We start from the raw sequence: 22,728 nt of genomic DNA on the forward strand, positions 1-22,728 counted from the left end.
CGAACATGCGAAGCGTGAAGAGGAGATTCAGGTTGAAATGGAAATGGGCGTCGTGGTGGTAGGGAAACCACCGACGCCGCCACCGTTGCTAAATGGGCTCCGAGCGGGTTACCCAACTGTTGCGCCTTCATCAGAAATTTATGCAGAATCCTGGGTTAACCGTTCCGGCCAATCAGCTTTGTAACTGAGCTAACGTCGTATCAGCGAGGGAACGAAACCGAGAGAGGCCCTGATTTAGTAAAAAGGCCTTTAATATTTTGCACTTTTGGCAACTTGACACGCGCTCTACTTCGACGCACTGCTGGCGAAACTTGCCACCTTCGACTATGTCTTTGGCTACATTTTCATTCTCAAACATCGTGCTACGCTATGAGAGCGTCTAACACGCTTTGGTGTATCGTTCAGGAATATTGTTCGAGATTTCATGTAGATTGGAAGCGTTCGAATACTTTCGTGAAATAAAAAATCACGTTTCTAATGACGAAAATTAAAAAGTGAATGGGATATTGTGTGTTAATAAAATATTTGATAACTTAGCTTGTAAAACCACCGCCCAATTATTGTTTAGAAATGTACGTATATATCACACGAAAGATCGATGATGGAACATACATACAAGTCCAAGTGCATTTCCTGCTCTAAACGGTTTCTATTCAATTGAGATTTGAATTCAAAACTATCGGTTACCAGATAAACTATTGATACCAATCAAACTATTGAAACCGCATATCAAATAAATCTCTCTAATACTCGAAGTAGCAACCTACATCTACATTACCAAAATTAATTTAAGAAACCTCATCTTGGATATAATAATAGCTTAATACTCAATCTGGAAATATTGATTGCCAACTTAAAAAGATAAAGGGGCAATTATATTGTGAGCTACGTAGATAAGATCTGTAAATAGTAGAATGCAGAAAAGTCGTTGCACATATTTTTAAGTAAACACAGGCACATATAAATCATAAAACAAAATATTCGATACTTAAATGCGTTTTAGTAAGAAAGAAATTCCAAAATAAAAAGATTGTGTACATATAGTCGCGTTAAAGAGTGAATTTTATGCAACTCACCGACAAGGGCCAGTATCACTGTAAGTAGAGACGCAGCCGGAAACGATATCGGTAAATTGAACTCCAACATGTGAAGTAGATCCACTGAAACAAAGTGAAAAGAAGTACATTTCACACGAAAAATCAATGAGAATATTCGAGCGAACAGCGAACGATTCATTCACATTGTCTAGTTTCAAAGACGAGGAAGTGTTTGAAAGACTCATAAAAATGGATTTTATATTCTCTTCTCTAAATGCACGGCGTCGAGATATTGTATCGAAATCATTATGCTGGACGACGAACAGATCGAATTTAATATTTATTAGATACTCAGTGACGAAAAGTTTCTGAGCGGAAGGTTATTACCCAAGTTGAGGGCTGTGAAGAAATCGTGTCGCGTTCGACGACTCGGTTCAAAGCTCAATACGAATTAATTTCAAAACTTCCTCGATCTCGATTTAAGTTCTAGCAAACTTTCGATCGGTGCCTCGAGACGAAATACAAGATTTCGCTTTTCTCGACACATCTAATCCATACACAACTTTCCATTAATTTATTCCATTTGCTCTTTTATTGCTACCGCATGCCGCAAAACAATCGTTAATTACTTGGGACTTCGACTGGTAACTTAATCATCCATATATCATCAAATATCGATGTACAAATCCACGAATCGAAAACAATGTCTATTCTACCTCGCTTTGGAAAGGTAATAACAATAATAATTAATAAGATAACTCAACTTTCCAACGTCTTGAATATTTTAATTATTATATACTTTCAAATATTCTTGGAAACTCGTTTGAATTTTGAATTAAAATAAGGTAAATCTCTGGGCCAATTGTAACGAAGATGCACGCCGAGTACTTAATTCTTCATGGGTGATTGAAACTTTCATGAAGGTGCTTTCTTCTATAACTTAATTGAAGCGCAGAGATGTGGTTAAGAAGTTCAGCTATTCCCAAACGACAACGCATGTCTTCTTTATAACAACCCGAGTATCGCTGCTTACAAATTTTCGCCACAACCTTGGTGTTCCGATTTAATGAATTTTAGATTTTAAGATGTCACCCACTAAAGCCAACCCCACTGCTTATTAAAACTCCCGACTACTCCATCTTGCGCTACGTAATCTGAACTCCGCGTGCTACCGAGCGTACCATCAAATTATTTTTCCGTTCTGACGACACAAAGTAAACATGCGAAAACCTGGATGCCCCTCGTACCTCAGATAATAGTCATTGTCTTTCAACAGTCGTACATTACAATAAATATTTAACGACGATTTGTTAAAAATTACTTCGGACTTCCAGCTTTATTACTGCATTTACGTATTTGCAATGTAGAAATTCCGGCGAACGAATTCAAACGGGCTATGCAATTTTCGAGTATTTTCGTTACGCTTTTGAGACGGAGAAATTAGGAGAGGGTTGCAACACAAAGAAAGACAAGTCGGGAAAGGGTACAGAGAACGAAACGATCGAACAGGAGAGAGCAGGAAAGGTAAAAAGAAAGAAAAGGCTCGATGTAACGAAAACAGACTGCCAGAGATAAACATGAATGGAAGACAGAAGACGAGGAGAACTTCGACAGTCCTGAAACTGTCTAAAACATCCGAAACCCACTGGTAGAAGGGGAAAATAAGAGTTACCCTCTACAGTGTTTTCCTATGCAAATTTGTATTTCAAACGATTAACCTGAGAAAATAGCTCTCTTTGCCCGTCAGTTGGTTCAAACTTTCAAATTACTCTGTCATTTCGCCTTTTTTTTTTCTTTAATCTAACTTCCACGTCTTTTGATTGGCATCGGTCAAGCGCCGGGCACTCGTTTTCTTTGTCGATTTTTTAATATAAAACACTTGGCGAAACGAACAACAAAATCATAATTCAAATTAATGAACCGCTCATCGAAAGCAAAATAGTGACAGCGTTTCCTTGATAAATTTTTAACTATTATTGTAAAATAATTAAGTTACCAGATACTTACAGGTTTAATCAAATTAAAATTATATACACCGATAAATCATAAAATTGTCTCGAAAGAATAAGCATAAAAATAAAAAAACACTAATCAATTATCCACGGCGCCACGCGTGCCAAACATAATCCGCATCAAGCAATTTTTAATATAATTATCGTAATAATTACTTACCAATAAACACGAAAATCTGGTGATGCGAATACCGTAGTAACATAGAAACGGAGATAGTCTGAAACGAGAAACGTTTACATTTAATTGTAATACAAATAGAATCTTCAATGCATTCTTTATCGATAAACAATGAAAAGTCACGATAATAATCGCTAATAAATACTTCAAAATGCTTAAACTATAACCATTTTCGTAAGCTTTGGTAAACGTAGTAAATAATGTGTCGGAAGAAGTTAACACCTTGTAAAAAAAGATACGTATATTTTTTTACACAATATCAATGTAATTTTCAATAAAAATTTGAAAAAAAAACTTACGGAATTGCGAGAAATTAATAATTCTTCGATGTTTTATCTGCAATTATTTTTCTGGCCAGCTAAATGATTACCGATATAATTGAGTACGTAATTTAATTAAGCTTTCCCAGACACGGAATCGTGTCGATTAGTACGCGTCGTTGGCAAAAATACATTTAATAGGGGGGGATTGCAACAAAGCTACGTTACGAGATAAATTGCGAGCTGTGCACTCGGTTACCGGGTTGAGAGTGAATAGTGCAATTGAATTGCGATTGGTTCATATTGAACTAGCACCTGACACTCAGGAGATAATTTACTATTTGCAATGGGTAACCTTGGTATTGGAACCGTCTAATCTTACTTTGCAGATGCGCCGCCGTTATTTACAAAGGATGGGACGAAAAAAAATTACTTCGATACAGAACTCTAACAGAGAGTCAGATTAAAATTTAAATAAAACGCGAAAACGTTCACGCAAATTACAACATCCTGTTTTTTATTTTCTCGTAAACCTTGCGTTTTGTTGATCGATTCCTTGTATAACAAAATAACCTTTTTGCGTCGAGACAATATAATTTTCTGATTAAAAACTTTTACATTGCCATTTCTTAAGATTTGAAATATATATAAATGTAAATAGAGTAAGTATTTTTTTTTAAATGTTATAGAATCCAAACAATTACTAACTCGTCTAGTAATCGTACTAGATATAATAAACTCTAAAAAGATTCAATGAGAAACCAATATTTTAAGTCAGAAATATATTAATACTCGTGCGCTCCTCGGGTCATTTTCTACCCCAGACGTCCTTATTTATTAACAAATGCAATTATGGACAAAACAGTAATGAAATTTATATCAGTATGTTTCCCTTTCGTTGGTAAACATATTATTGTTTATGTATTGATGTAATTTTTGTCTCAAAGACCGTCAAATGTATAGTAAAACAGGACTGTTCGAGGATTTAAAAAAAACGCACGAGAAAACATGAAAGGTACAATTAAGAAAACGAAAAGTAGAGGGGGGGATGAGGAGAGGGGGATGGTATTGCACATTGGATCGTATTGTAACAAAGTACCCGATATTACGTGCACATGACGCAAGAGATACGGGGTAATACGTGAATGACGACAGTCCGGTACACGTGACTTTACGGTGGGTTGACCGAGGGTGGTTCCAGATGACGCTTCAAGCACTGAAGTAACATTCACGTGTTGTAGCACGGAATCCACCCATCTCCCGTCTCCACCACAAACTACATTCAAAGCATTTCCAACGCTCTATACATAGAACATTACGTTGAAACTCGACGAAAGAGTAACAACATATTTAGTTCAAAATAGAGGGTAATGATAATCGTCGAGTAAATTGAATCGTTGGATATATTTCCTAATTCTTGTCCTACTGGAAACGCGAGCATCAACTCTGACAAAAGCTTCCTTTTTCGTTTGTGAACGTAATTACTACCACGGAGTACTTATTCAAGATTATAACTTTACGCCACGATAGATGGTTCCAAGTACCTACCTTTCTACTCCTGTGTTCGTTCAATATAATAAGATATTGAGATCTAAAGAATAATCGTGCATCGTTTGGGGATACGACTAGACCACCTCTGAGAAAAATTTTAATGGGAGATTCTAGAGGCAAAAATAAAACGAACATCAAGTGTACCAATTTGTTGATTGAGGCTTCATTAAAAATTTATTAACGTTTAAAGTTGCGCCTGTAGAACGGCAATCTGTGAACAGCTGCATGCATGCGATAGTGGTTCTCACTCAGCATGAGAAACTCTACTTACTGATGTATCGACAGCCTTACAGTTTTCTGAGTGAGAATCACTAAGCAGCTGTTCTACAGGCGGAACTTTAAACGTTAATAACTTTTTAACAAAGCCTCAATCAACAAATTGGTATTCTTGATTTTCGTCTCACTTTGGCCCCTAAAATCTCCCATTAAAATTTTTCCCAGAGATGGCCGAACACCCTGTATGTAACTATTTTAGTATTCTAGCGCTCTGAATTTGAACGTTTCTTCTCGTAAAATTACCCATGTATGGAATAATTGGCTTTTCACTATATACGACGTGACCATGTAGATATAAACTAGATATAGGCTACTACATAATGCATAGCATTTGAATCATGGTTAGTGGTATGCAGTATTACTCATTTATTCGCATGGTGTGAACCCATTAAACACGAGCGCAGCTATTCGTTGGTGCGTATATGATCCAATCACTTCCTAACACCCGGGGAATACTCTGAAATTTCACAACCCATCTGGCATCCGTGTTGTATATGTTGAAACATAGGTATCGATAATGGATTGATATAATTATATGTTTGATTACATTATCCGTTAGCAACAAATTTGTTTAAAATATCAATCGTTTGTAACAAAAAAAAGAGGAAACTTGGTTGCATGTTGAAACAAAAAAATGTCGAAACTAACAACCTGGTTATATCGGTTAGATATTTCAGTCGAAATCGTTGTTAACTTAATTGTCGATAACTGATCAAACGTTGCATATGCAAAGCACACTTTTGATACAATGGAAAATTCCTGAAAATTAGTATCGTCTCTGACGCGATGGCGCAACTTATTTGGGGACAATTTGATACAAAATTACTGGCTTGGGGCCTCTGAAACGAATATGATGCCCCTAATAACGTTGATTTATGCCCAACGGTTCAACTCCAAAGGGATCGCAGGTTGTGAGGATACAGGGGGTTGGAGGGTTATACGCGGGTGATCTCAGTGCGTTACTTTGAATTGATTGCCATATCCTTTTACATGTACCAAGCTGTCGTGTGGATACGTATGATACCATCCCCTTGACGGGGAGGAATATATCCGGATCGAAAACACGTAGCACATGAAACTAAATCTAATTTACACCTCCAGAACATTCTAGACTCGTTACAGATGATGCTTATAATATTATAACGCATAATTTATAACATAAATTGCATAATTTAATTTTCTACTGCGTGTAAAGAAACTTAAATAAGCACAATAGAAATTTATGAAATTTAATATTAGAAAATATTTTCTACTAATTCGTCCAAAAATATAACTCAACATTTGAGAAATAGAAAATTCAGATATTTAAATCTTACTTCGAATACCAAACATGCATAAAAGTATATAAATGTGTGCAACCTCGCAGTAAATCGGAAATAAAACAGATTTGTATTTTCGCGTAACTTTCTTTTAAATATTTGCTACTGTAATGTGATAAACATTTAAACTCGAATACAATTGCACACGCAATTTAATAGAATTCAACGTAAAAGTAATGCGCTTTATATCTATAATTAGAAAAATGTACTTACAAAAATTAACATGATGCAAAATGCAGCAAGATACGACGTTCTGGCCATCCACAAGCTTACAAATCGATAATGTTCTCCGGTTACCACATTTCTATAAAATATTATGATTTTTGCAATCAATAAAAAATTTATTTAATTTAAAATATAATAATGTTTAATAAGTTATTTACCGTAAAAAGCCTTTATTGTCTTCGTGCTCTGCCAGTGTCTTAATACTCGTCATTAGTAAATCATCATATCCCAAGAATTCATCAAGTATTAATCTCGAAAAATCATCACCAAAACATTTGTCATTCATAGGATCCAAAGTAACAACTTTTACAGGAATGTTTAATCTCTGTCTGGCTGCAGGTGACAATCTCAAGAAACCATATTCCAATGAATATTCAACAATATAACCATCGTCTAAAACAATAAATAATTTTCAATAATAACAACAAAATAATATATTGTATTAATACTTCTGTTTTAGACTGAAATAAATATAAGCTAAGCTAGGTAAATTTTATTCACAAATGAGTAAAAATTTTAGCTCTCGTTCATGGTTTACCCATTCTGGATGTTGGTTTAAAAAATCCATTAATGGATTCTAATTTAAGAATGATACGAGCAAAAATTGGTTTCAGAATGAATATAAAATTTTTAGTCGTTATACACATAAATAAAATTGTAACCTTACTTGAAATTGTAAAATTTTTTAGCGATTTCAAGAGATTCGTGTATTTCGCGTATATAGTGGTTAATTTCGATACAAGTGAATCTGTGTAGTTCAGTAAACAATTAAATATGTATGTAACCTTAAAATATTAATATTTTATTACATGTAATTATTTCATGTAGAATAATGTTTCCAAATTTTCGAATACGGTAGAGTCTCGATTATTCAAGTATTATCAGAGGTGTTTTGAGCTTTACGGTAGAAAACTTTCACTGAATTAAACAATTACATAATTAAACTGAAATATATGTACAATATTACATTATTAGAATGTTTTTCATGATTTTATTCCATGATTAATAAACATTCACTGATCCTTCCGTGTTATCCGAGATAATCTCGATCCACATTATCTCGGATAATCGAAACTATTGTACAGTCGAAAAAAGTCGATCGATTAATCGAATTAATTGAGAAACAAATCCGTATAGATAAACGGTTTTTCAAATGAAATAAGACATGTAATTATGAAATAACTAGTAATTAATTATTGTAATAAACATTGTTAATTGAAACACTGTTGTATGTTATAAAAAATATTAATAATACAGATACACATGTATCCAAATATACGTATATACGTGTCTCGAAAATTACACGAATTTAAACATGTGTATATTTAATATATTTAATGTACATGGGTACATTTTTTTCATATATAAGATAAACGTGGGTGAAACAACGGACAATTAGTACTCGAATAAAATTTGCCCAACTCTAGATATAGCTTATACAATGACTACAATCATCCCACTTTGTTTTAAATTGCATCATATTTATACCTGTTCTAGCAAACTTATCAGATTCAAAGTTTTGCTCTTTTAAAAGTTGGATAACATCTTCTTTATCTAATTTATTTGCATCGGGTCCTGTGGTTCTATTTTGTGCGCTTTCTAGTAATACTGTCTTCTCATTTGATGTCTAAAATATTAATTTGAAATAACATTTAAAATTGATATCGTAAATAATATATTCAGTATTTGTTCAATTGTTGATATTTACTTCTTTCTTGTCTATATTTAGATCATTCCAAAATGTTGTAGATAGTAAAGGACTTGTATTATTTATACTTAATTTTGGATCTTGTGCATCGCCGGAAACAGTAGCACCTCTGATAACTATATCTTTCTTGGGTAATGATAAATTATCATGACTTTCTTCATTAGACACATTTGTAGTATCACTATCTTCATCAACAGCAGATGGTTCAATGATAATAAACCTGTTAATGAAATAAGACGAATAAATAAAATGATAAAAAGCAATTACTCTTTAATAACGAATCAAATATTAACTCCTCACCCATCTCTAGTTAATATCCCCAAAGCATTAGTTAAGTCATCAACTTTTTCTTGTCTTAATTTCTCTTCTTTTACGTAACTCTTTTCTATACTATAATCTTCTCCTCCATTTCTAAGTATTTCAACTCTTAATATACCATCTCGTGGCCAATCATCTCTTATATGTTCCAAACAATTAGCTGGTACACGTGAAAATACTATGTGAATATAAGCCAGCACAAAAAATGCTAATATAGCCTGAAAATTTGTAATTTGTAATTATTTGTTTTATATTACAATAATTCAATAAATCTATTAAAACGTTTATACATATATCACATTTAATAGAATAAAAAAAAGATAAATTACTTACCTTTAATAAAACTATAAATTCAATAAGTCTCCTGACATGCCTTGGAAATGTTCTTGCATATGTTAATGCAGCCTTAATAAACATTGCATGAAACAATCTGTCCCTCACATTAACTAATGGGATTTGATTATTATTATTCCCAGTGGTATTCATGTTATTATTATTCAAATTTGGCTGAGTTGCACCACCAGCAATATGATTGTTATGTATAGCCGCACCGTTCTGATTATTTGTTGTTGGTATAGCACCACCATCCACTTCAGACATTTTAAATCTTATGTAATATTTATTTTCAACAAATGATTCTGTAGTAATTAATAACTTTTACCCATAAACATTCAAGTTACCTTTTGTATATCCTGTAACAAATAACACTTATAATAGACAAGGTCATCATATTAAAACATTTCTGACCTGCTATATACTTCTGTGTTATAACATAATAGATCTTAAATGCGAGAATAAATAATTCGTAACCATATTCAATTTTTGCTTTAAACTAAATTAAGCATGAAATTCGTTATCGTTTATATTAAATAATAAACTACTTTAAACTTATATGATAGATTTATATATATAGTATTTTAAACATTATTGTTTTAACATATAATTAATATCTTAAATGTACATCATTTTTCTGCAGACATATGGAATGTATACAAAACCAAATTTACTTGAATTATAAATTTTTATATAGTAAATAATAAAAAGAAAATATTAATTGTCATAATCATGTAAAATAACGTTCACATATAAAGATAATAATTAATAACATAATCATAATCAACATAGAACATAACCTTTAACACAGTGTTGTTACATCTGCCACATTTTTCACGCATGCGTAATCCGTCACTAAAGACAGTAGCGTACATAATAAAAGAAACCAATTTTACCCGACTCGCACAAGTAACAGCAACAAGTAAAACAAGCCGAGGAATTTAAAGTAAAAAAACAAATAATACTTGTACTATATGTTACACAACCATCAAAACTTGTAAAACAAATTTAATGAAACATTCACTGATCAAACATGTAGAAAATATGATGTCATAATAAAAGCTTCAATAATGTTAGCTACACTATGTCGCGTACAAAGTAAAACGAGCGGAAATAAACTTAGCAGGATTTTTTGCTGAATATAATATTGCTTTTTATACCAGAAATAATTTAGTTCTTTCGAGGGGAAAAAATGCTGTATAAAAATACTTCATTTGAAAAATTGTTTTTCAAAAGCCGAAAATGTACAATGAAGCTGTAAGTAAAATATATGTTATATATATTGATTGCGTTTTGTTGTAATTTATTTACTTGTATTATGGTGAGTCAAGTTGTATATATATATGCACATTTTTTGTATTTGCAAATAATTTTTCTCAAATAACAAAACAGGGGTCCATACAGCATTCTTTTCCACACGGACAAAACACTTCACTGACACAGTTTTCAACACGCTTGCGCGAAAAATGCGGCAGATCAAACACTGCTGTAATGTTACTATACGAAGCATTATAACCTCATTTAATAATATATAAATTTTGCAATAGAAATCAATGATAATCTGAATAAATATTAATATAATTTCAAGATTATTCATAAACTTGTTTTTATTTATGTTAAATGCATCAAACACATTATTGATACATAACAATATATGCCTATCTGGTAATAATATATTTAATTATGTAATTAAATAATTTAGAAAAATAATTTTTGCACATGCAGACAGCTTTGAATAATATTATTAACATTGTACAATGCATATATTTGTTTCCAAATCATTATAACTTCCATATCATACATGACATAAACAGCTGTTAAAATTTTAAAACAAAATCACCTATATAATATTCTTTTTAAAAGCTGAACATTAAAATTAGCACTGAATTATCAACAATAGTATTCCTCTGCATTACTATGGACGATTACAATTTTCCAAACAATTGATATTCTAAGTTTTGACAAATATATCATAATAATCTTAATTTATTTCCATCAGAAAATATATCAACGGTAACTGGTGAGAAAAAAATATTAAACAGAGAAACTGATGTATTACAATAGTTTTCGATCTAAAAAATCATGCTTTTATATTTTAATAAACAATTTTAAGTATACAAAATTTCAATACATAATTTTTTAACAATATCTGTTAAAGTAACAGGTTAACCTGAATTTATCAACAATTATGTATCTTTTAAAAGACAAGAAAGCAGATGCAGATGTAAAATTAGAAAGTAGTTGCTTCATAATATTGAGAAAATTAAAATAGTTTAAGAATGATAATTCCAAATACGTTAAATTCTATCTACGAAACATTAATTGTGTGTATGTAAGTATTAAATTGTAGAAATATATGAAGTAGGTATTGTATTGATATATACACATATTTTTCACTATTATCCTAAACACATAAAAGAATAGGTCTGTGTATCAATAACATATTTCGTTACGTAAGTAAATAATTTAGAAAATTAGTAATTATATATCGCAAACAAATTTAAATAATATTATTCATCCTGTATTTTACAATGCGTATATTTCTTTTCGAATAAATCGTTATGACCCGAACGTGACATTTTACAGATAACATACGAACCGCTGGTAAAATTTTCACACACAAATCAACCATATCGTACCTTGTTTAAGATCTGAACAATAAATATAACGCTGTATTTCCAACAAAACTATTCTTCTGCATGTCACTAAGGATAATAACAGATTCGTAAAAATACAGATTGTAAGTATTAACAAATTCGATGCTCGTCAAATTATCACTTCATCATCATGTGTTTTGATATTCTACAACACGTATATACTAGTTCCTAACCCTATAACGTTGCCAACATTATAATACGAGAGTAGTCGAAAAATACACTATTTCGAAAAGTTTCTATCTATTACTGATTTTTATTGGTATTTTATTATCGATGGACCAATAAAACAATTTGATCATTTATTTGTATTTCACTATTGATATAGTAATTTGAAGCCGAAGTGAAATATGTTTAAACGACAAAACTCGCTATTTACACACGTACGCACAACAAAATATACACCACAATGTTTTGAATTGTAACCGATGTATTTATTTGTAAATTACCATTATTTTAATATAATAGTAAAACGTTCTCAAAAGTACTATATATTTTTGTGTACTTTCAACGATAATTCATATTCGAGTGAACATTGGAATGAATTAAATATAATATTTTAAAGTTTGACAGTATTATTGAGAATTATGAATTCACCAAGATCACCGCAAACTCCGTTGAGTTTTGAATTAAAAACAATTATAAATAATAGAAATGTTTTGAGCACCAGGAACCGCTTGAAAGGTATAATTAAAAGTGTCTTTGTGTCGATTAATTTTTACATATAATATTTAATTATTTTTGTTATAGTTCTTAACAGTTTAAATGAAAGTAATCAAAGATATTTAGAAGAAAAGGAGAAAGATTTAAGATATCAAGCCATTCAAGAAATTTTAACAACAGAAGTTACTTATTTACGACAATTAGAAATACTAATGGAGGTATTTTTTACTTGTCTTCATGTCTATTTGACTATTTAAACAAAATTATATATAAAATAAAATTATTATTTTTTTCAGTACTTTGTACAACCTATGTTTAAAAAGAAACTATTAGATCACATTTTACTTTCAACGCTATCCGAAAATATAAAAACATTATACAATGTTAGTGGAGAATTAGTAAAAGAATTAAAAGAAGATCCACAAAATATAGCTGGTGCATTTTACAAACTTGCTCCATTTTTTAAGTTATATTCTGTGTACGCTTATGATTACGAACAAGTTTTATCCTTGTTACAGGTATGTTATTATTTAAAAATTTCTCTGTTAAAAACTATTTTTATATGCTATTCTATCAAGAATGTTTTTATTTATCAACACTCTGTATATAAAATATTTATTTTTCAGACAAATCAAGAAAGCAACTGTGCATTCAAAGATTTTATTAGCAAACAAGAATCAAGACCTGAAGTTGGTAGAAAATTACCTTCATTATTAATTACACCAATACAAAGAGTGCCTAGGTATAAGTTACTCTTACAAGAAGTCTTGCAACATACACCTAATAAACATAAGGAATATAATCTTTTGCAAGGTAACTGTAAAGTAAGAATTCAAACTATTTCTAATGTAAAAATGTTGTTTAAGTTATAATAATAATATGTGCAAAATAAATGAATTGTATTTATAGTGTGTTTAGTAGAAGTTGAAAAAGCAGCAAGGCATATAAATGCTTTAATTGAACAGCATGAAGAAGCACAAAACTTATTGAAGCTACAAAAATGTATTGTAAATCCAATTAATTTGGTAAAACCTGGTAGAAGATTTATTAAACAGGGAGCATTAATGAGAGTGTCAAGACGAGGAAATTCTGCATATAGAAGATATTTTGTTCTTCTAAGTGATACTTTACTATATTGCAAAGGCGATCCAGATAATTCATTAACTTTATGTTGTGTTTTACCGTTAAATAAATGCAAGGTCGAATGTGTTTTAAGCGGTGGACTGTTTCGCGTTACTTGTTTAAATGAAACGCTGCTACTTTATTCAGAGAAAGATGATAGCAATTTATGGATAGAAGTAATACAAAATTCTATAAAAAAGGTATTATTAAACAGCATTCCTATCCAAATATTTTATATAATATAATTCATACTATTTCTTTTATTATTTTAGTATGCAGAGTGTAGGCAAACCTTACGAAAGGATAGTAGTTCAAGGAAACCATTAAGACATAATAATCTTAATCTCTTTCAATCTGAAAATATATCAACGAATGCTGGTAAAAGAAAAAGATCAAACGAAGAAACTGAGGTGATACAGTAGTTTTTGACCTATGAAATCATACTTTTTATTTTAATAAACAAAATGTAGAGCAAAAGATCCAGATACATAAATAGATCATATTTGTTCAATTAATAGGTTAATCTGGATGCATCAAGAATTATGTATCTCAAAAAGGATAGAGAAGCAGACGCGGATGTACAATCGGAAAGTAATTGCTTTGTATTATTCAACAAATTGAAAAAATTAAGAACTAGTGACAATTCCGAATACGTTGAATCCTGTGTACAAAACATGAACTATGTAAGTTCAAGTATTTAATTGAAAAAATATTCAGGGTAGATATTGCATTGATTTATGCACACTTTTCCACAGAATATTACAGGTAAAGAAAATGTATATTATACAGAGAACACAACGTCATGTTTATCTCCTATTCCTTCTTCAAACTTTAATCAAGAGACCTCATCAACATTTAAATCTATCAGTGAATTCTTTTCATCTATTGGATCATCTTTAAAAGAATTTTTTAAATTTAGATAGCACAATTGAATTAATGTAATAAGTTATGGCAACAAAGTTGTTGGTGTAAATAAATATAATTACTAAAAATCATAAACGAATTTTTAAGAAAAATCGACGGGGGGTAAAGTGTCTAAATTTTCCGGCGAAAAATATAATGTGGGGTTAGAAATGCTTTCCTGAAAGATCATGCGTATGTTTCAAACATCATAACTTCTGATCGGAGTAAAGGATTTTAATGTTTCAAAATGCAAACAACGCGTATTTTGCTGTAGAATATGTAGAAATTTCAAGACTAATCGGAAAGTTGTTCCTTAATTACGTGAAGTGACAAAAACTCCATAAAAATCGTCCTGCGCGGTAAGATATGTCGACTTTTCCCACTACTGCGTTGGACGTTAAGGAAGTTCGTCGTTTCTAGTGTCGACGTCGATGCATTTAATTATGCCAAATCTGGTCACACTGGTCATGACATAGCCATGACCAATACCTACAAATGATAAGGGAAATCAAATTGTTTATCATATAATTAATAAAATATCATTTCTGATACAGGTAGGATACATTTTTAATATTTAACAAAAGATATAAAAAAATATCACGAATTCGTAGGAATGATAAGTAATCAAGAACACGACAAATACATCTTTTAGAATTTCACAATTAAAAAAGGAGCTGCGTTTTTTAAAAAATCACATTTTGTATACATACTTTTCTTATTAATATGTTGAAAAAATGTGTTTAGTTTTTAAATATATTAATTGAAGTATACACGATACTTAAATGAATTTTGTGATAGGTTATGTTTATGTATTCTAATAAAATTATTCCGCATAATAAAAATGTACTGTATTTAAAGAGAATCTATAGAAGGCATTAGTAAGATTTTTATACTACAGAAGCATGCATATGGCAAACACTACATGTAATGTAGTAATAACAAGTAATAGTGAATGAATACAATTTATAAATATAAGTAGTTCCCTTTAGTAGAACACAACCAAAGCCTATATAAACATTTTTCTGTTAAAATTAAATTACTTTAAGAATTTTAATTCTTCTCAAGCACTTGTAGTTTTATATTGCTTTTTAATACACAAATTATATTTATCTTTATATATATATATATATTACTTAAATAAAATATATCCATTCATTATAGCATAAATAGAATATTTTAAATATGAATGGTATAATACCTGAAATGGAACAAATCATCAGTCAACTAGAAAGGGGGACTGTGGTAACAAAATTTTTTTCAAGGAAAAGACCAGAAAAAAAGACTCTTATGATACGAAGAGAAACGAGACAAATTGTATGGGCAAGAAGTGCAACATTTAAACCTTTTGACGGTTCAGGTAAAAATAGTTAATTCCTTAAACAAAATTATAACAAGATCTCTAATAATTTAACATTGTTACATGTTTAAGAGGAAGCAAATATTTTTATTTATCCATTATTATGCATTAAATGAAGATCAATTAAGTAATAATAGAAATGTTAATATATCTATATCTCTACATCTCCAACATGATAGTACTTATTAAATTTGCATATATTAATTTGATACTGTTGAAATAAAATTCCACCTAATATTCTAGGCACACATTTTGCATGGTTATGAAGATATATCTACAGCAAAAATGGGCAAAATATTATCTGAGGATACTAGTTATAGGTCAAAAACCTGAAGGAAAGGTCCTTGTGAATAGTGTATATGGGTGAGTTTATGATAAAGATACAATCTAAGTCAGTTAATAAATTTCATTTAATAAGATTTTGCACACACATTTGTGTTCAATGTAGAATTAAATTATATTTGTTTCTGACTGGATAATTTAGTAATTTGACAATACTACATTAAATATTCTTATATGTAACTTAGTGGACATTTCCTTCATTTTTGGTCTACAAACAAATGTGCCCATGGATACTGTTGATATATTGAATCAGCCCTAATGGATATCATGGGTCTTTAATTTAAAAAGAAACTTTTTTTCACTGATTTTATATATTACAGCAGAACATTAATACATAACATATGAATCAGAAAGTACTTAATAAAGAAAAGTATTTTCTGTTTTTTGAAACACTTAATACTTGAAGCATTACTTTTGTATATTATTTTAATATATAATATTTATACATATATAGGTATAATGCATAATATACATATACGAAATAATATATGTATTGTTAAATGCATTACAAATGTATAAGATCTATTAAAGAAGATTTTATTCCTTCTGATTTTAGTTGAAATAAGAGAAATCAAAGAAATTAAGGTTGGAAAACATTCTAAAGACTTTGAAAAATGGCCAGAAGATGCAAAAAGAATCGAGAATCTGAGATGTTTTGTTATATATTATGGTTCTGAATTTCGACTTAAAACACTTTCAATTTCTGGTAAATATATTTTAATGGTTTAACTATTGGATCTGTAACTATTTTAATATTTCCTTTTAATATTATACATTTATATTTTTATATTAAAACACACCAAATTTTTCTTAAAGTATGTTTTTGCATGCACCTGCTTCTATGTATTTATTTCAGCCCTTAGTGAAAAAGAATGTGAACTTTGGGTAAAAGGGTTACGTCGTTTAGTTCAAGATACTATAAAAGCTCCATATCCTTTACAAGTTGAAAGATGGCTAAGAAAAGAGTTTTATGCAATGGAAAATTCAAGAGAAACGTAAAAAATTTATAATTCTTCACTCATAGCTTTAGATTCCTTATATAATTTGTATATACTTTTTTTTATTATTGTTAATATTATTAATATATTTATGGATGTTTTAAGTTTTTTAATTTACACACTTCTAATTTAATAATTTACATTCACAGGGTGACTGTGAAAGATGTAAAAGCATTTTTGCCTAGAATTAATTGTAAAGTGGCAACAAATCGACTTCGGGAACTTTTTCAAGAAATAGATACAAGAAACAGAAATGAACTTGGTTTTGATGATTTTGTTATACTTTACCATAAACTTATGTTTGATCAAAATGTAAGTTTTTGATTATTGATGTTACTATGTGTATATCTCGTTATAAATTTACATATGCAATGTTGTATGCACGCACTCACACACACACACTTACACACACACGAAAACTCGTATATATAATTGTTATGTACATTATAATTTTACTTTCACAGAATTTCACAGATTGGAATACATTGCTCAATTATTCTACAACAGGGCCAATTGTTACTGTTCACGATTTTCAAAATTTCTTAACAATTGAACAACAAGATCCTTTAGGAAATAATGAAGTAGAAGTTTCTTGTTTTATTAGAGACTATCTACAAGATCCCCAAAGAGATGTACAAGAACCACATTTTACATTTTCTGAATTTATCGATTTTTTGTTTTCAAAACAAAATTCTGTTTGGGATACAAAATATTCTCGAATATATCAAGACATGAACAAATCTCTATCACATTATTGGATTGCTTCATCGCATAACACGTAAGCATATTCCTTGCCGTCGGTGACTTATACTCAAAACAAGTAAGTGTATTAATTAAACAAATATTATTACAGGTATCTAATGGGAGATCAAATTAGCAGCGAAAGTAGTTGTCAGGCTTATGTACGTGCATTAAGAACTGGATGTAGATGTATAGAGCTTGATTGTTGGGATGGACCTGATGGGATGCCATTTATTTTTCATGGTCATACACTTACCACAAAAATAAAATTTTTGGATGTTATTAAAACTATTAAAGAGCATGCATTTGCTACATCAGAGTAAGTATAAATAAATATCTGATATTTTATTTTAAAAAGCAAAATATAAATATATTTTTTACATAGTTATCCTGTCATTCTATCTATCGAGGATAATTGCACGCTACCTCAGCAACGTAAAATGGCAGTTACAATGCAAGAGGTATTTGGTGATATGCTGTTGATTCAGCCTGTAGATAAAAATGAAACTTCTTTGCCATCACCACATGCATTGAGAAGAAAAATTATATTGAAACATAAAAAATTACCTGATGGTGTTGATGAAACATCGTTTCTCATTAGAAGCGATGAAAGCAGGCAAGAAATGGATCTGAGAAATACAGTAAAGAATGGTATTCTTTATCTTGAAGACCCCGTTGATAGAGAGTGGAATCCTCATTTTTTTGTGCTCACTCAACAAAAGTTGTTCTATACGGATACATTTTCTAGAAATCAAGAGATTGAACATGATGACGATGAAGAAGGTATAGCTCGGCGGCCAACAGATGTACGTATATACAATATATTTATTTTAAATGACTCACGTTTTACTAAAGTCTTATTGATTGTGATATAGGGTGTACCCAATGATGAATTACACTTCGGAGAAAAATGGTTTCATGGTAAACTGGCAAGAGGAAGAGAAGAAGCAGAGGAACTGTTACGACGTTACTCTCATCTTGGTGATGGTACTTTTTTAGTCCGACAATGCGTCACATTTGTGGGAGATTACTGTCTTTCCTTTTGGCGTAAAGGCAAAGTAAATCATTGTCGTATTAAACTCAAACAAGAAATGGGTCAAACACGATACTACCTTATTGACACAAATTGCTTTGACAGTTTATACAGCCTAATTACACATTATCGTAATCATCCCTTAAGAAGTCAAGTAAGCGTAAACAAGATATAGTACTTTATTATTTCTAAGTTATATAGTTATTTCATTGACTAATCTTAAAAATGAAATGAAATAGGAGTTTTTAATCACGCTTCAAGAACCTGTCCCGCAACCAAATAAACACGAAGAGAAAGAATGGTGGCACGTTGACTGTACCCGAAGTTTAGCCGAGGAAATGTTGAAACGCATTCCTACAGATGGAGCATTTTTAGTAAGACCCAGTGAAAAAGAAAGCAATTCTTATGCTATTTCATTTAGGTAAAACATTTTAAAATACTACTAAAGTACAATATAAAATGATAATATCTAATACTATTGCGTTATAAGTTATGTTGTAATGTTTTCATTTGGTTTCAGAGCAGAGAAGAAAATTAAACATTGTAGAATCAAACAAGAAGGACGTTTATATACTATTGGTACTATACAGTTTGAAAGCTTGGTTGAATTAGTTAATTATTATGAAAGACATCCATTATATAAAAAAATAAAATTAAGCCATCCTGTAAATCAAGATTTTATTAGAAGAATGGGATTGGTATGTAATATATTGTCGATGCTTTCGTTTAATAAATGGTTTTTCTTGTTGAATTATTTAATTATCTTTTCATATTCAGGATACAGATGATGGCTCTGTTTATGGTATACCTGGATATATGGATCCTACAAGTTTTACATCAAAAGTAAGTTATTACAATAATAAATTTACTTAATTAAATAGCAACAGCAAGCAGTACTACAATAATTATTTATCAGAAACATTACACTTTCAATTTGTTTTAAAGGTGACTGTAAAAGCAATTTATGATTATAAAGCAAGGAGAGAAGATGAATTAACATTGGTAAAACATGCTATAGTAACAAATGTGCATCGACAAAGTGGTGGCTGGTGGCGAGGAGATTATGGCGGTAAAAAGCAACATTGGTTTCCTGCTAATTATGTAGAAGAAATAGAACCTCAAGACAATCAGGAAGATGTAAGTCTACTATATATTGCATTGATTTTCAATATAGTTAATGTCAATATTATTATTACTTTTAGTCGGCAGATTTCATGATGTTTGGTAGTCTACAAAAAGGCTCACTAGATATTATGGGTGCTGTTGTTGAATTAAGGGTAGGTGGAAGGCCTGGACTAGAATGGATATTAAGAATACAAAATCCTAGTATGTGTTCAGTATTTGAAGTGGCAACGCCTTGTAAAGATACCGCATTAGAATGGATGGCAAGCATTAAAGAAACTGCTCAAAATGCTAGTGTCAGGGTAAACATGACATTTCGTACACTTAAGTAATTATCAAACGGACAATGAATTCAAAAAATTAATTACATGTTACATTTCTTTTTTCAGGAAAATCAACATAAAGAGATGGAACGTGCATGGAGAATAGCAAAAGAAATGTCAAATTTAATAGTTTATTGTAGGTCAGTGGCATTTAATTTAGAGCGAATAAAGACAAAAGGTTTTGTATTTACTGAAATGAGTAGCTTTCCCGAGACTAAAGCTGAGAAACTTATGTGTCAACAAGAAAACAAATTTTTTATAAAGTATCATCAGGTAAAGCAATAGAGGATTAACGCCATTAATTATATTTGCAGAAAGAAATTTCTAGTAATCTAAAATTACGATTTTAAAGGTTCAATTTAGCAGAGTATACCCGAAAGGGCAACGTATTGATTCGTCAAATTATAATCCTGTGCCAATGTGGAATTCTGGCTGCCAAATGGTAGCGTTAAATTATCAAACTGGAGATAAGTCAATGCAGCTCAATCAAGCAAAGTTCAGAGAAAACGGCAATTGTGGTTATATATTGAAACCTGAATTTATGTTTAAAGATGATTTTAATCCATATGATAAAAGTTGCTTACAAGGATTAGAGCCTGTTAAATTTAATTTAAAAATTATTGGTGCTAGACATTTAATTAGATCAGGGAGAGGTATAGCCAGTCCTTTTGTTGAAATTGAAATTGTGGGAGCTGATTTTGATAGTAGCACGAAAATAACAACCAAAACAATACGTAAGTAAGATAAAATGATATGTTCCTTACTATGACAATTATACAATAATCGTATTACAATTATAGCTGATAATGGATTTAATCCTATATGGAATGAATCTACTGATTTCGAAGTTATCAATCCATACTTTGCATTCATACGATTCATTGTGCAGGATGAAGATATGTTTGGTGATAGTAATTTTATTGGACAAGCTACTTATCCCGTATGTATTAACTACAAAAACACGCTACACTTTTTAAATTCCTAATTGCATACTACATTTTCCTGGACATATCTGTACATTTAGGTCCGGTGCTTACGATCAGGCTATAGAAGCGTTCCATTAAAAAACAATTATAGTGAAGATCTTGAGCTTGCATCGTTATTAATACATCTTCGAATTACATCTTCAGGCGTAAGTATAAAACTAAATTACAATTCGATTCCGTTATACAGAGTGTTATCGGATGGGGGCAGTACCATCGGGCAGAGGGTGATTACATGTATGCATTACTTTATACAAAAATGTTTATTTTAGTCACATTCGCATAATTTATAAAACCAATGGTAAATTACGGACAAGCCTTGAACTGTTTAATGCACATTAGAATTGAGAAAAGGTAAGGAATTTAATAAATTGTAGTTATAAATTAAATACTATTTAATTATTCAGTATTGCATAATAAAAATTCTATTATTCAGGTTTAGCATAAATATCACTAGATGAAATATTTTGATTAGAAGCTTAAATAAAACATCAAGACTGGTTATCTACAAAGGTTATCTTTCAAATTGAAATTTATGATTACAAAAATAAGTATACTTATCTTTGTATCTAATTACATAGATAATTTAGGAATATTATTATTATTATTATTATAATATATGTATAGTATCAAAGAAAAAGTAGTAGAGTAGTTGTTACAGTATTGAATAAAGAGTGGAAGAGATATATTTAAAAAAGTTAGATATGAAAAATACAATAATGTCTCATTAAAAAATGACTAGTTAATATTGCAAAAGTTGTATATGGCATATTGTAAAGATTTTTGCAAATTATTGCGAAAAATATCCAAAAGTATCTATCTATTACTTAGTATATAGTTCACTTAGATCATTTGCATCCGAAAAGGTAAATAACTTATAAAAAAGCAATGTGATTTAGTATAACCATTTTTGAATTTGTTAAAGTGTAGAAAATAACAAATTAGGCAGTAGCATGACAAAATATATCTTCATTTATATTATATTGAAGTTACGAAAACAGCAAAGTTTTATACTATAATATATTTTAGACTGAATTAATTAATATACAAAATACGCTTTTAATTCTTTTACAGTTCTCGAAATATTGTTTTCACGTTAATAGTATTTATTTATTATTTCAAAAATAAATAGTTAGTAGCTCGACAATATGATACACAGAAAAATTACGAGATGTTAATTTTACTTTAAGAAACAATATAAATATGCTTTTATATTACATATCGCAAAACTACATATATTTTTGTCCATCAATAGAATGGTACAAAAAAA

The 22,728-nt window shown here is 30.2% G+C and overlaps 3 protein-coding genes across 8 annotated transcripts in view; 2 read left to right on the forward strand and 1 right to left on the reverse strand.

Moving 5' to 3' along the window:
* The window catches only part of LOC122396798 (membralin), a 60,650-nt gene extending 48,617 nt beyond the window's left edge, over positions 1-12,033 (reverse strand). For 2 of the 5 annotated variants that reach the window (XM_043395482.1, XM_043395480.1), the window contains exons 1-9: positions 11,857-12,033; positions 9,218-9,576; positions 8,867-9,102; positions 8,567-8,786; positions 8,347-8,485; positions 7,017-7,251; positions 6,847-6,937; positions 3,210-3,267; positions 1,077-1,160 (exon numbers count right to left, since the gene is read on the reverse strand). In XM_043395482.1, the coding sequence (XP_043251417.1) occupies positions 1,077-1,160; positions 3,210-3,267; positions 6,847-6,937; positions 7,017-7,251; positions 8,347-8,485; positions 8,567-8,786; positions 8,867-9,102; positions 9,218-9,484 (1,330 nt within the window). In that variant the 5' untranslated portion in view covers positions 9,485-9,576; positions 11,857-12,033. Of the gene's footprint in view, positions 1-1,076; positions 1,161-3,209; positions 3,268-6,846; positions 6,938-7,016; positions 7,252-8,346; positions 8,486-8,566; positions 8,787-8,866; positions 9,103-9,217; positions 9,645-11,856 lie in introns of all 5 variants that reach the window. The other 3 variants (XM_043395484.1, XM_043395485.1, XM_043395481.1) reach the window with 3 other exon arrangements.
* Positions 12,034-12,458: 425 nt separating this feature from the next.
* LOC122397089 (FYVE, RhoGEF and PH domain-containing protein 2-like) lies at positions 12,459-14,579 on the forward strand. 2 transcript variants are annotated; one of them, XM_043395961.1, is made up of 8 exons: positions 12,459-12,555; positions 12,622-12,752; positions 12,831-13,052; positions 13,161-13,347; positions 13,444-13,856; positions 13,929-14,066; positions 14,175-14,339; positions 14,412-14,579. In XM_043395961.1, the coding sequence occupies exons 1-8, from the start codon at positions 12,459-12,461 to the stop codon at positions 14,577-14,579; spliced, it is 1,521 nt and encodes a 506-aa protein (XP_043251896.1). The 2 variants fall into 2 exon arrangements, with proteins under 2 accessions (XP_043251896.1, XP_043251897.1); XM_043395962.1 differs by having other exon boundaries at positions 14,175-14,247; positions 14,412-14,501.
* A 762-nt stretch (positions 14,580-15,341) lies between these two features.
* On the forward strand, positions 15,342-21,969 carry LOC122397090 (1-phosphatidylinositol 4,5-bisphosphate phosphodiesterase gamma-1). Its single transcript, XM_043395964.1, has 20 exons — positions 15,342-15,362; positions 15,730-15,916; positions 16,815-16,964; positions 17,115-17,253; positions 17,406-17,568; positions 17,721-18,034; positions 18,110-18,316; positions 18,383-18,803; positions 18,873-19,184; positions 19,270-19,451; positions 19,551-19,728; positions 19,808-19,873; positions 19,976-20,167; positions 20,233-20,454; positions 20,542-20,748; positions 20,828-21,209; positions 21,276-21,415; positions 21,500-21,607; positions 21,731-21,812; positions 21,895-21,969. The coding sequence occupies exons 1-19, from the start codon at positions 15,342-15,344 to the stop codon at positions 21,749-21,751; spliced, it is 3,612 nt and encodes a 1,203-aa protein (XP_043251899.1). The 3' UTR covers positions 21,752-21,812; positions 21,895-21,969.
* Positions 21,970-22,728: the final 759 nt, after the last annotated feature.

The sequence above is a fragment of the Colletes gigas genome, unplaced genomic scaffold (genome assembly GCF_013123115.1).
Source record: "Colletes gigas isolate AHSC1104 unplaced genomic scaffold, ASM1312311v1 Colletes_gigas_Sc00008, whole genome shotgun sequence".
In the NCBI taxonomy this organism is placed as follows: Eukaryota; Metazoa; Arthropoda; class Insecta; order Hymenoptera; family Colletidae; genus Colletes; species Colletes gigas.